This window comes from Fundulus heteroclitus, chromosome 14 (genome assembly GCF_011125445.2).
Source record: "Fundulus heteroclitus isolate FHET01 chromosome 14, MU-UCD_Fhet_4.1, whole genome shotgun sequence".
In the NCBI taxonomy this organism is placed as follows: Eukaryota; Metazoa; Chordata; class Actinopteri; order Cyprinodontiformes; family Fundulidae; genus Fundulus; species Fundulus heteroclitus.
Genome location: NC_046374.1, coordinates 26,935,724 through 26,948,830, shown reverse-complemented (window position 1 = coordinate 26,948,830; position 13,107 = coordinate 26,935,724). Strand labels below are relative to the sequence as shown.

The following is a 13,107-nucleotide window of genomic DNA, read 5'->3' as shown; positions in this document are numbered from 1 at the left end:
TTCTGAATTGGATGATTTATTTAGATCTGGTCATAGAGGAGCTCTATAAAGCGGTTTACAGGCTCACCTCACTTCACTTTTCTCCCTTTCTGCTCTCTGATTCATCCTCCTTTTTCCTCTCTCTCTTTTTTTATTTTATTTTACAAGGAGTGAAGTTTACAACCTTAAAGGTGGATTTAAAGCATCCACTTTTAGTAAGGGAAAAAAAAAGTGCAGCGTTTATTGTTGTTGCCGGATGCTTTGCTGCGATGCGGGCTTGTCAACACGTTCTGCCCCACGCAGACAACCCCGCAGAAAGTGTGAATTCTGAGATAAATCCACACCGTTTTCCTCTTCCTCCTCCGCCTGATTAGATCGGGACTAGGTCCCCATACCTCATCCTGTTCGCTGGGCACTCGTTCGCTATCGTCCACTCGCACGCATCGGCCGGGTCAGCCCGGGTTAACTCGGTGAATCCGACTCTTCGAAACGCCGATCGTGAAATTGAGTTTTCGCGCAGGGAATCTTTTCAAGAATCCCCCGTTTCCGTCTATCAAAGTGCATCTTTTCACACTTTATCTCCCACTCGCTGATTTCTGCCCGCTTCTCTTTTTCTTTTTTATCTTCCTTTTCTCCACCCTTCACGTAGAAGTTGCCCCGTACCCCTCGACGCGCGGGCCCCGTGAGCGTGCGTTTGCTCCGCCATTCTGCAGCGGCGCTCGGCTGTGACTCAGGGTACCATCAGATAAAAGCTTGCACAATGTGTCATGCAGGAAGCAGAGAGGTGCTTGTTTTTCTAAGAGTGGGTGCCGGTTGATTTCATTGTTCACGTTTTGGCGAAATCCAAACCTGTGTGAACGTGGGTGGATAAGCCTGGGCAAACCTTTTGTGCTCGGGCCCCCGGGTGGGGTGGGGTGGAGGGGGGGTGGGGGGTGCCTCTGCCTACCAGTTAAACTGATCTTTTTCCTCAGCTGCAGACGCCTCAGGATCTGCCGCCATGTTTACTTTTCGGGGCTCTATAAATGGCGCGAGTGCCAGTCCGAAGCCACCAGGAAGGAGAGACATGTCTGTGTTTACGAGCGTTGAGTGAAGCTGAGCGCCTGGCCTCTCCAGTCCAAGTATGGCCTGATAACCCCCGGTGACCTGCGAAATGAGAAGTGGAGCAGTGGCTTCCCAGCAGGCCTAGAGGCACCCCCCCCCCCTCTCCGACGCTCCGTCTGCGCGCTCAGGCTCTTCCGCCGAAAGCCTCGGGCCAAACATACAGACTGATAAAGCTAACGTCTCATTTTGCAGCAAGAGGCATGTCAACGCTCGGCGCTAGGTAGGCAGGTAGCTCTGACCTTGACGGGAGAGGAGAAGGATGTTTGATCAAACGTTAGGGAACATGCTCACAAAAAGGATGTTGTCCAGTTAGTTGTTTAAGGAGCTCCAGGTCGTTCCTTCCCCACCTCAGCTTGTACCACCATTTTGGACCTCCACGTTACCGTTTTGTCTCGTCCTACTTCCGTTTTGTACCCGTAAACAAACAATCTTTCTCCCATCTAGACCAGGGATCTGCAACCTGCAGCTCTGGAGCCATAAATGGCCCTTTGGACCTCCCACAAAGTCTCTGAATAACTTAAACCCCAAAAAAGGATCATTTCAACACACGTTTTTAGATAAAATGCCACATTTTGTGTTTTTTTCATTAAATTTGATCAACCGATTGACACTAAAAGTACAAGTAATGCTTTGTAGAGCTATTTTTCTCATCATAAAGGTGGAAACTACTCCTCCCCCTTATACATGTTCTGAAGCATCCCTTCTCCTGCTGGTAATTTTTTTCTCTCTCTTTTAAAACCTAAAAATAGAAACAAAATGGTGGTTCTTTGAAAATGTCAGCAAGTTTCCTGTAATATATATTTAACATTTAATATTTAAATCATAAGATGTCCGTCTTCAAAAGGTCATGTGACATTCATGGCTCTAAACGACTAATATTTAACTGGACCCAGGACAACAAAGAGGTCTGTGGATTTTAAAGTGTGTGCACCGCTGGTCTAGACCAATGCATACCAGCTTGTTTGCATTTTAATCACGGATTGTGACGAAACATGGAGATAAATGGTCAGTTAACTCTCATTGGGAAACCAATTGCAAAAGGCAATAACTTTAATAAATGTTGCAATATGATATGACTTGCAGCAGATAAACAAACACTCAACACCGACAAAGACTTTTCTTCTTTTTTTTTTTTTTTTTTTTTTTGCTTTGGGTTTATTGGAAACATATATAACCTTATTTCCTGATAAATGTTAACCACTCAACGGATTCATACAGCATGACAAAATAGTCAACTAGTATATGTAGAGCGGATGTAGACGACATGCTATAAGCTCTTAAAATTAAATGCATCTTGTCTCTTATGGTTTTTTTTCCCCCTTTTTTTTCTTTTTTCTTTTTTTTTTTTGCAGCTGCAGTTCTAGAAAATGGCAGACGACCAGTTTATCTAGGAGCAAAATTGAATTACTGAGTTATGCCTGCAGTCTGTACACAGCTGAAACTAATGAGAGAGGCACTGCATGTGAAAAAAGTTCTTGCTTTTCTAGCTTATTCTATTACGCAAAATCAAATCATCTCATTTTCAGTGCTTCCTAACGTTGTTAATCATGAACTTGCATGATTATTTTTGGGCTCCGACAGAAGTTATAAAAGTTTTCTTTTGAAAAAACAAAAAAACAAAAGAAAAAAGAAGACGAAAAAAGAAAAAAAAGAAAACATTAGTGTAACCCAGTGATTGGAAGCCTGCGTCTCCAAGGGACGGGTTTTTACCCTTTATATGGCCTTAACGTGAAAATCCACATCTGGAACATGGCTTTCCAATTAAAAGAAGTTAATATATGTTGCTGCTTAAAAAGTTGTCCCTGTCATATAGTGCTAAGGGCTTTAAAACGAACAGATGGCTCCATAAATCTATTACACAAAGAGGGATGGGAAGCAGTGACACAAATGCTCCGTTTTTCGTTATCTCCCTCCACTTGTTGTTTTACAGGTGAGCGGAAACATTGCCGCGGATTATGCTAAATGGCTTTTCGCGAGCCCGGATGATTGAAATCCTGAAATTGCTAAACAGTTGTGACAGGTCGGACTAAAAGAGGGTGAGCGAGCGAATCTGTCGCTTGCCGCTTTTATTTGACACCGGCGCAATTTGCCGCCTTTGACGGCGCCGGGGTTTACGCAAACATCCCTCGTCGTCTCCGCCGGCTTTGTGATCTCGCATTGTTTACTTTTTAATACTCAAACGGTTGTCTGTCAGCAGAACAGAGAGAATAATTAAGCAGGTTCCCCTTCATGTTGCTGCGATTCCCAAGTAATCATGTGGATTTGCTGGAAAACAGAAGCAGCATCTCACGCGGTGGTAAAACAAAGATAATTTTAGCTAGTTTAACACTACAGGCAATCGCTTCCTCCCACTTCCACATCAAGGTGTCACTTAAAATTCTGAGAGTGGAAAAAGCTACCTCCTCCCCCTCCCTTCCCTTCCCCTTGACTCCTTTCCCCCCCGTTCCTTTTCGTTGTAACGTTCACTTAAACTGAGAAAGTGTCACAACACGTGTGCCTGCTACTCCTTTCTGTTTCTTCGCCGCCACGCAAAGTCTGCTAACACGTTGGATTAAAATTATTGTCAGCCTCAGGAGCTCTGTTCATAACTCATAGTATTTGGCCTTATCAGGACGAGGGGACCTTGTGCTGTGAGGGGGGGATGACAGCGCCTGAGTCATTGCTTGAGTTTTTTGGCCTTTTTTCTCTCCCTCTCCACTGCTGGTTAGTCGCAGGGAGCCACAAGCTCCACAAAGCAGCGGTTTGCTGCATTTTTACTTGAACGACTCCCTCAAAATCCAGTTTTCCGTCTGAGGAAACTACTTGACCCAAGGTGATTTAATATTAAATGAAAAAACGATTGGTGGAAACGCATTTCGTAGTACCGGCGATGGAATCGTTGAATTAAAATCGCGTCGGGGAGTAGATGACGGGCGTGTGATCGGCAAACAAACACACTTCATCCCACGAGTGGACGACATCCTGACACCCAGACAGATCGTTTCCAAACTAATTAACTGTACATGGCTGGGATTTGGCTTCTGACAGTGTTGTTCTTTGTTCTGCGGCGCTGCTGAGACGGTTGTCTGCCGGATTTTCTTTTTCGTACCGCCACGGACACGCCTCAGTTCTCACTTCTAAATATAAACACAGGAGAAACGAATAAAAAAAGAAAAGAAAATGAGTTCAGAGAGAAGACGTTCTTCAAAAGGAAAAAAAAAACTTTTCATAAAATGCTTTGAACTGCTGTTTTGATCTTTACTCTTATTTTATGTATACATCCATGTTTGGGGAAGGGAAGTCTTTGTTATGACTTTATCAGAAATGAAGTGTCTGATATAACCAAATTAAGCAGATATTCTGAATAGATTTTTTTAAGCTTTAAGAGTGACATATTAACGTCTGATGTTCTTACATATATTCTAATTAGGGCCGGCTATCTCTGTTATAACACATATATCAGTATACCTCAAACGAACCATCGCCGTTAAAGACATTTAAGCCTCAAACAGCAGTTCATTGCGATTGGATTTATGACTCAAACTTAGTGTTTTAATGCAACAGAATACAAAATGTTATATAATAGGTTGGGTTTTAATTCAGCATTCAACCACATCCACGTCTTTATTCAGCAAAGCGTGATACAAATCGATACAAAGAAGCGAAACTATGTCAGTATACAGCATGGTGGTACAATATCATGTATGATATAATTCACTACGGTCAAATGTGATCTAATATGATACAATCAAAATCTACACTGGACTACATTTTATGATGCAAGATAATGGAGTACATTGAAATACAGTAAAAAGACAATGTGATATGGCACATTGTAATCCAATGTAATAGAATATGACACTGTAAGATAATGTAAGACAGTTCTGTAATGTATTATATGTTCGTTGATACGCTGTGATATGATTCACTACACAGAGAGACAGTAAAATACTGGACGATGTAAAACAACACAATCTGATGCGAGACAGTATGATTTAAAATGAGGCCATACAGTTAGGAGAAAGCAGGAAAAGGATGCTTCCAGGCTTATTTAAAGGTGCATAGTGCTAGTTTTGAATAAAAATATTATTTATTACAATTGCCCGACGTGTAATATGAGTTATCCTCTATTCACCGCAGTTGCCTGTACAGGCTCCGTTAGTCACTTCATGAATGACTGATTCGGCCCGAATCCTCTGGGTGTCTCGTTCACCTGGCTACTTCGTTGAGTCTCCACTATAATCGATGCATTAGCGAGAGAAAATAGGCTAACTTCACCCGTGTTCTCTCGCTAATGCATCGCCTCTAAACAATGCTTGTTTAGATGCTTTTCCTCTTCTTCCATGCACGTGCGCAACACTGGTGTCATTTCAACTTGTCGCCAGAGGGGGGCAGACGTCTGCAGAAATCCTGGAACTCACGCTACGCTCCTTTAACCCTGTAACTCCAAATGTATCATTTTTAATACAAATATTTCTGAGAACCTTACCTCTTCAACCAGGTCCGTATTTTTTCTGAACATACAATTAACAACATACAAATTGATATATTTTAAACACCCTATGTAAAACTGCTAACGTCTAACGTATCAATTGCCATACAAAGAAAATTTTAAAGCCTGATGTTTTATTTTTAAATGGGCCTAATGTTTGTTTGTTTTTTAAAATGTGAAGTTTCCTAGAAATGACATGTATCATGCTTTAAGGATTAAATTATTTAAAAACCCTTTAAAACAAATTTTGTTTCAGATGAGGACCATTTTTATTGTCCCAGTCCATTGAGTGCTGGTGCATCAAAAGCTAATAAATCAGCTATATAATAGAAACATGTATTTTCTATATTATTAACATGATTAGAACTGCTCCTAAATGGGAAAACAGAAACTTTGTGACACACAGGATGCAGTTAACTGGTCGCCGTGTTAAAACAATGATATTCATGACTGCAACATAGCTTAGCTGTGGTGGGAAATCAGAATTGTGCGCACACATTTGGGCGCTGGTCGACCCTGCATTCAACCCACGGGCCGTATAGTAACCTGCTTTTCAAGGCAACCTGTGCCACACTGCTGAGATCCTTGTGTTTATTTCGGTTTAATCGTCGCATTTCTTCCCCAAACAGGAGTTTCTACTGAGAAAATAAAACACTGTGACTCTCTGCAGCAGGAATGACAATAGAAGAAGAGCACTGCTTTCACAGCTAACGTGTTTTACGATACGTAAAAGACGATGCATCAAGATTTTATACAAAGACTTGCGTGGCAGTAAATGGTTATGAATCAGTCAATCTCTACGGCTCCGAGGGCGATATCTGAGCTGACACAAGTGATACGTGTGAGAGAAACGCCACATTGACTGATCTGCTGTTACAAATATGCAAGAAAAACTGCACAACAAAAGGGATAAAAGTATAGAAAGATGTCATTAAGAGACCGAATGACAAAAACAAACATCTTTGTGACGATCTTTGCTCGTTTCTAAACTGTTTCTTGACCTTTTGTGATTTTTACATTCACTTTTAAATCTCGAAGTTGGACCTTGTGTTTTTGACTCGGCGTCTCCTAGCGTTTAAAACGTGGCGTTATTATAGATATATAAAAAAACGAGAGAAACAGACCTTTTCTTTCCCCTTGTGGCAATTATTTTTTCAGTGTTTATCCTGCTACCGGCACGGCATCTGTTTTCTATAAAGTGAGAAAAAAATTAAAACATAGTGTAACTAAGAGAGCTAAAGGACCCATCTGTTGCTCATTCAGCAGCAGCAGCAGCAGCGACAGGTGGTTTCTAAAGACTTTATACCGCGAGCCCCGCCTTCTTTAAACTTCATCTTTTTCCTGCGTCTCTCCCTCCAGGTTCAGGGACGACAAGGGCTACGTCCTCTACCCTCAGATCGGGGACCGGCTGGACCTCATCTGCCCCCCGCTGGACACGGCCAGGTCCACGCCGGAGTACGAGTTCTACAAGCTCTACCTGGTGTCGTCGCGGGACCAGGCCGACCGCTGCGAGGTGATGGGCACGCCCAACATCGTGCTGACGTGCGACGAGCCCACGCGGGAGCGCCGCTTCACCATCAAGTTCCAGGAGTTCTCGCCCAACCTGTGGGGCCACGAGTTCAAGACCTTGCACGACTACTACATCATCGGTGAGTGGTGGAGGGGGCGGCGTGGCGTTGTGATGCTGAGCCTTTCCTGCAGGGTGTAGGAGGTGCTTTGGGAGGGGAGTGGAGTGGGGGGTGTTGTTATGATTGCATGGTTGATTTCTGATTGTGCCTGAGTGTGTTTGTTTATTCCCCCATGATGAAGACGCAGATTGGGGCGGGTGTGTTTATGGTAATTATGTCTGAGATCTGTGTTTAATCTGGCCCCGCAGGCCGGCACAGAACTACAGGACGCTCGGCGTAAAAAAAAAACAAAAAACCCAACAACAACAAATTACCAGATGACCGCGTGGCGTTCAGGAGTATAATTTTTCCAAACACAGCCATGTTTGTTGCTTAGCAAAACTTTTTTTCCCACCTTATCCTACTGACTTTAATGATACTTCTTGGACTTTTTCACATTCCTTCAGGCTGCGACCGCAGGCCTTTTTGTATTTTATTGGACTTTTATGTGAAACCCTGAAGGCGGTTAATAACTGTGATGATAAACGAGTTTAAAAAATACAGATAAATTCTGCTAAGTGTGCCACGCATTCGACTTAGCTCCAGGGTTTTAACACCATGTGCTCCACTTACTGCTGCGGGTCTCTCAAGGTACTTCATCACCTGCTACGCACAATTAGAGGCGGAAAGTTTTGGCCCATTCTTCTGCGAACACATAATTCCAGGCCTTGCTGCAGGTTGCCAGTTGTATTCAGCTCTGTACTTTGACTACGCCATTCTAACCCATGGATACATGTGTATATTACATGCAAATAGAAGCATATGCTTGTGTTTGAAGTATTTCCCTTGCAGCTCTGGCTGTATGTTTAGGGTCTGTTGGCGTAGATACTCCAGAACGTTACAAACCTTTGGGGCTTAAATAATGGTCTAATCTGGCCAGAGCACTTTCTTGCACATATTTGCTGTCATGTCAACATGAATACAGCTAGTTGTTGTTATGTTTTTTGGAGCTATCTCAGTAAAAGGGGGTGGGGTACATCCACTGAGCTATATTATACACTGGAGTGCTAATCGCCCGCAGTTTGAACGAGTCGCTTTGAAGCCACCAGCCGCCATATTGGTACTCCCTATTTTCCCTCCAGTAACTAGGGAATATGTGCGCTACAGCATCGAATAACGAGGATTTTCTCATGTTCAGGGGGGGCTTAAGACTTTTAAAATGTCAAATGCCATATACTTTTATGTTATGTTCTAAAACTATCAAGTACTGAGAAAGTCATGTGCTGAAATATTTAGCATTTTAATCATTTAATTATATATATTTAACATTTATAAATATATAAATAACAATATACAAAAACATATATTTACATGTGTATGTATGTATGTATGTATATATATATATATATATATATATGTGTATATGTGTGTATTATATATATATATATATATATATATATATATATATATATATATATATATATATATATATATATATATATATATATATATATATATATATATATATATATATATATATATATATATATATATGTGTATATGTGTGTATATATATATATATATATATATATATAAATATGAATAACATGTAAAATATTTCAGCACCTAATTTCCAAGTAGTTGATAGTGTTAGTACATCCACTGACTGTAGAATTACCTGTGAAACGTTTTCACACAGCCAGAAAACTGCTTGTTGTTTCAACCAAATCCTATGGGATTCTGTGAGAGTAGGGAGTAGCAAGATGGCGGCCAGTGACTTCAGTTTCTCGGCAAAATCAGCACTCCAGTGTATAATATAGCTCAGTGGGTTCATCTGACATTTCCCTTCCACTTCCAAATCACACGCTGCTTCTTGTTAGATTGCATAATATCTCAATAAAATAAATTGAAGTTAATGGTTGGATTGTGACAGAAGGAGTAGATTTTTTTAGTGGCACAAAAACTTTTTTCAGCCACATGATCCGCTGTTAAATGGGATTTTGCGTACACCAGGTGACCGTGGCCTTTAAAAGCACGTTTTTTTGCCGCGGTTGCCTCTTTGCGCCCGCGCCGGCTCTGTTTATCGTCAGCTTTGCAGCGACCGGGAACGGAGAGAGGACGAACTTTGTTTTCGGTTTACCCAAATGGTTTGTTTGGATGAGGTCATCGAGACCAATCCGGTCCGAGCATTTTTTTTTTGCATCGGACGGAACAATCTGCTCGGAAAAGGTGGCGCCAGCCGAAACCCGGGGTTTTTTTTTTATTATTTTTTTTAAACACAGGCCCAAAGCCAAGTGGGTTTAGCGCTCACAGCTAAAACACCCCACACACACACACACGAGCGCGCACACGCATGCATGCAAGAAGCACTCCCACCGCCCACAAGATTCCAATACAAAGACGGGCCCTGCAAAAAAAAAAAACACCTCAGGAACGAGAGATTGAGCAGGATAGACAAAGAGAGAGACCCTGTTTGATTCCCACAGCTCTCCGCCCACGCACCTGCAAGCTCTTTTCACTCAGGTGGGCAAATGCTCTTTTCAGTGCTTTCCGTCTGCTGTAGGGGGGGGGAGAAAAAGACAAACTGGAAACGCTGGAAAGAGAGCAGCTAGGAGGAGTTGAAGGAAGCTGGGACCGACAAGGAGAGATGGAGAGAGCTGGAAATAAACAAAGAGAATCCGAAATCTTCCAAACTCAGTCAAGTCCCTCTTGCGTCTTTGTGTTCTATATTTGTTCGCCCGTTTTCTTTTCCTGCTCTCGCTATTCGCCGTCAACTCGGCACGTTTTGTTTTTGAGAGGTGATGCGCCGGGCTGGCTTTGCCCTCCGCCGTGCATCAGCAGCAGCATACTAATGTCTCCGTGTAGCTTTATTCAGTTCATTGAGAACAAAAAGTCAATGAAGTTGCACAGAAAAAAAAAAAAAAAGCAAAGGGGTTCCATTTGAATTTAAATATTTGGTCTAATTCAGGTGTCCAATTGGGAGCCTATCTATTTATTCAGCGCGTTTACCTCGTTCCCTTTTATAACTACTTGAAGGAAAAAAAATTGTCCGGATCACCTTTAGCTTAAAAACGGGAGGGTGAAACAAAATGCTATGAGCACCATGGAAACAGAAGATATGCAGTCCCTTGCAAAAGTATTAATACCCCATGAGTTGTATTGCATTGTGCACCAACCAGATTCAGTGTATTCTTCTCATGATTTTAAGATTCAAAGATTCTTTATTGAATTTGAATCTTTGAATGATTTTATGTCAGAGATCAACACAACCTGGTACTTAATTTGAAAGGGAAATAAAAGGGAAATAAAACTTGTTTTATACATTTTATGACAGAGAAAAATCTGAATTCAACCCTCTGAGTAAGAACTATGTATGTATGTATGGATGGATGGATGGAGTAAGAACTAGAAGCAGCTTTCACAGCTGTTGGATTTGCTGGTTGCGTCTTTCTGGTTGCGTCTTCACCTGCTTTGCACATAGAGACCAACATTTCTGCCCTTTCCTCGCAGCGAAACACCTGTTGCTCCACCACAGCTGGAGAGCATCAGTAGTATGAACATCAGTTCTTGCCACGGGTTTTTAATTGGATTCAGGCCGGGACTTTGACTAGGCCGTTCTAACGCGTGAATATCATCCACCCCATTCTTTTGCCGTCTTTAACGGTTTTGCCTCCGCTATTGTCCTGTACTTAGCTCCTTCCAATGTCCCATCCACCAGCCTCCCTGTCCTGTTGAAGAAAAGCCTCCCCGTAGAGTCATGGAGGTTGGTTAAAAATGTTTGATGTTGGGCTCATCAAACCACGCCAGCTTCCAGGTGTTTGCCGTGTCTCCATCTCGTGCCTTTCTCCTTGTCACTCCTCCATGATGGGCATCCACAGACTCTTCCACCTGATCTGTGGACCCCTGCAGATCCTCCACATTTACCACTGGCTACTTGACTGCTTCTCTGAGTAACGCACCTTTTGATTGGTCTCTCGGTTCAAAGTGGACAGACACGTGTTGCCAGGTTTGCATCACATTTTGACCTCCTGACCCCATTTATGAGCTAGTTCAGGATACAGTTTGTCTTTTTTTTTACCTACAGGTTTTTGTCTATATGTATTTACCGATGTAGTAAATGTTCAAGGAGACTTTAGTAGTGATAAGCCCGGATGCAAATCAAAAAGGGACTGCCGGATCTCTGACAGCTCAATGGAAAAAAATGATTTTTAAAAAAAAACCCCAAACATATTTGTTACTTAAAACTCTGTTTGCGTGTCGATGGTAGGTGTAAGCAGAGCAGAAGAACACTTTTTCCCCAAATATCCATGTCTATGTGGTCAAAGCTAGGAGTCACTCACCTCAGCATGCATAATGCCTGAAGTTGCTCCAGCAGCAGGTCTGCCCAATTTATAATCCTGGGACAAAATGCACATAATTTCTTTCCCTAAAATCAGAATCTCTTCACATTTAAAGACTTTTCCATCCCAGAGTTCGTTGCATGCCAACATAACCCCACCTTAGTGTCCTGTAAAAGACTGACAGAGGCCACGTTAATGTGGGTGAAAGCTATGACTTCACAGGGTTATTCTACCACATATGTATTACTGGATATTTCCCAAGTTAAAACATAATTTTGGTGAAAATTTGCTTCTGTTTTGGCATTAATTGAGGTCTGAAACAAAGTATTTTTGTGATTTTGACCATATGTCAGTTTCTGCAAATAAATGGAATTTGGAATAAATATTAAAAGTTTATAGAACAAAACAAAACATATTTAAATAGAAGAAAATAAGACAAAAAGAAAAACAATTAGCAATAGTATATTTATTTGCCCAGAGCTGTAAGTTCTCTAATTTAGCTTATAATTATGTGACCATATGAGGACACTCAAAGACTGAGACCATGAAATCATCCTGCAAGAAAGTGACACCTACAGGGAACATAAAACACGGACTCAGACAACCAAATTTAACTACTGGTTTAAAATCCCTACACCTTTAAAAAGGCCCAATGTACAATAAGGGCTATGCCACATTACCTAATGATGCGGCATCAGTTTTATAAGAGCCACGTGCCTCAGGTGGTTTTGATACATGCTGACCGTGGGGGGGTACTAAATTAATACTCAGACCTCAAACCCGCTGATCTGGAAGTCGTAGCCTCGCGTTAAGAGTTTTCTTGGGTGCTTAAAAATGTGCTTTTCTGCTCAAGTAACCAACCTGGTTTACAAACCATGTAAGGGGAGTCTGACACTGCATTTTACTCTCCTGTATGGAAGTTGTGAAAGTGTGGTCAATTTAAATGGGGGTAAAAGGCGTGAAAGGACCAGCAGCAGGTAAGCGGCGAGCCGAGAGCAAGCTTTCGCCGGCGTGCTTTTTAGAAAATCTATACCTTTCACAACGTGGAGAAATAAAACAGAGAGAGAGGTTCCTCCCACGTGTCTCTTCAGACGAACGGCTCTCACTGCAGTTCTGCTTTCAAACGGCAGACGTCCTTGCGGAGAAAAAACTGCCTCTACGCAACAAGCAGTAGCAGAATTGCCCTTGACTACAGATTTTCACCCTAGTGCCGCACATTTTTAGGCACTTTTACAGATTTATGTGACATTTCCCTCTTAATATTCATAATTCACAATATTCCTGTAAAAACAGACTCTACCTTCCTGCTCTTCTTGGTCGGTGAGTGACAGTTGTGCCGTACGTGAAATAAAAAACTCATTTGAGCTCAAGGGGAGTTATTTTTGTATGGTTGATGCTTTTTGTGAAGCCGACAACGGCGAGCATAAATTCCCCAAAAGCCTGCAAGTGGCATGCTTTTATTGTGCTTTTCCTACTCACCTGGGGTTGTGTATAGTTACCTAAGGTCTTAGTAGCACCACCTCCTCAGCAGCGTCTGGCAGATCCCATTAATAGACATACTTAGACATAGACCTATATAATATTAGGTATACTTAATAGATAATTATTT

The 13,107-nt window shown here is 41.9% G+C and overlaps 1 protein-coding gene across 1 annotated transcript in view; it reads left to right on the top strand.

Moving 5' to 3' along the window:
• The window catches only part of efnb3b (ephrin-B3b), a 133,672-nt gene that overhangs the window by 57,574 nt on the left and 62,991 nt on the right, over positions 1-13,107 (top strand). Inside the window, exon 2 of the mRNA XM_036146630.1 lies at positions 6,911-7,200. Within this exon, the coding sequence (XP_036002523.1) occupies positions 6,911-7,200 (290 nt within the window). The remainder of the gene's footprint in view (positions 1-6,910; positions 7,201-13,107) is intronic.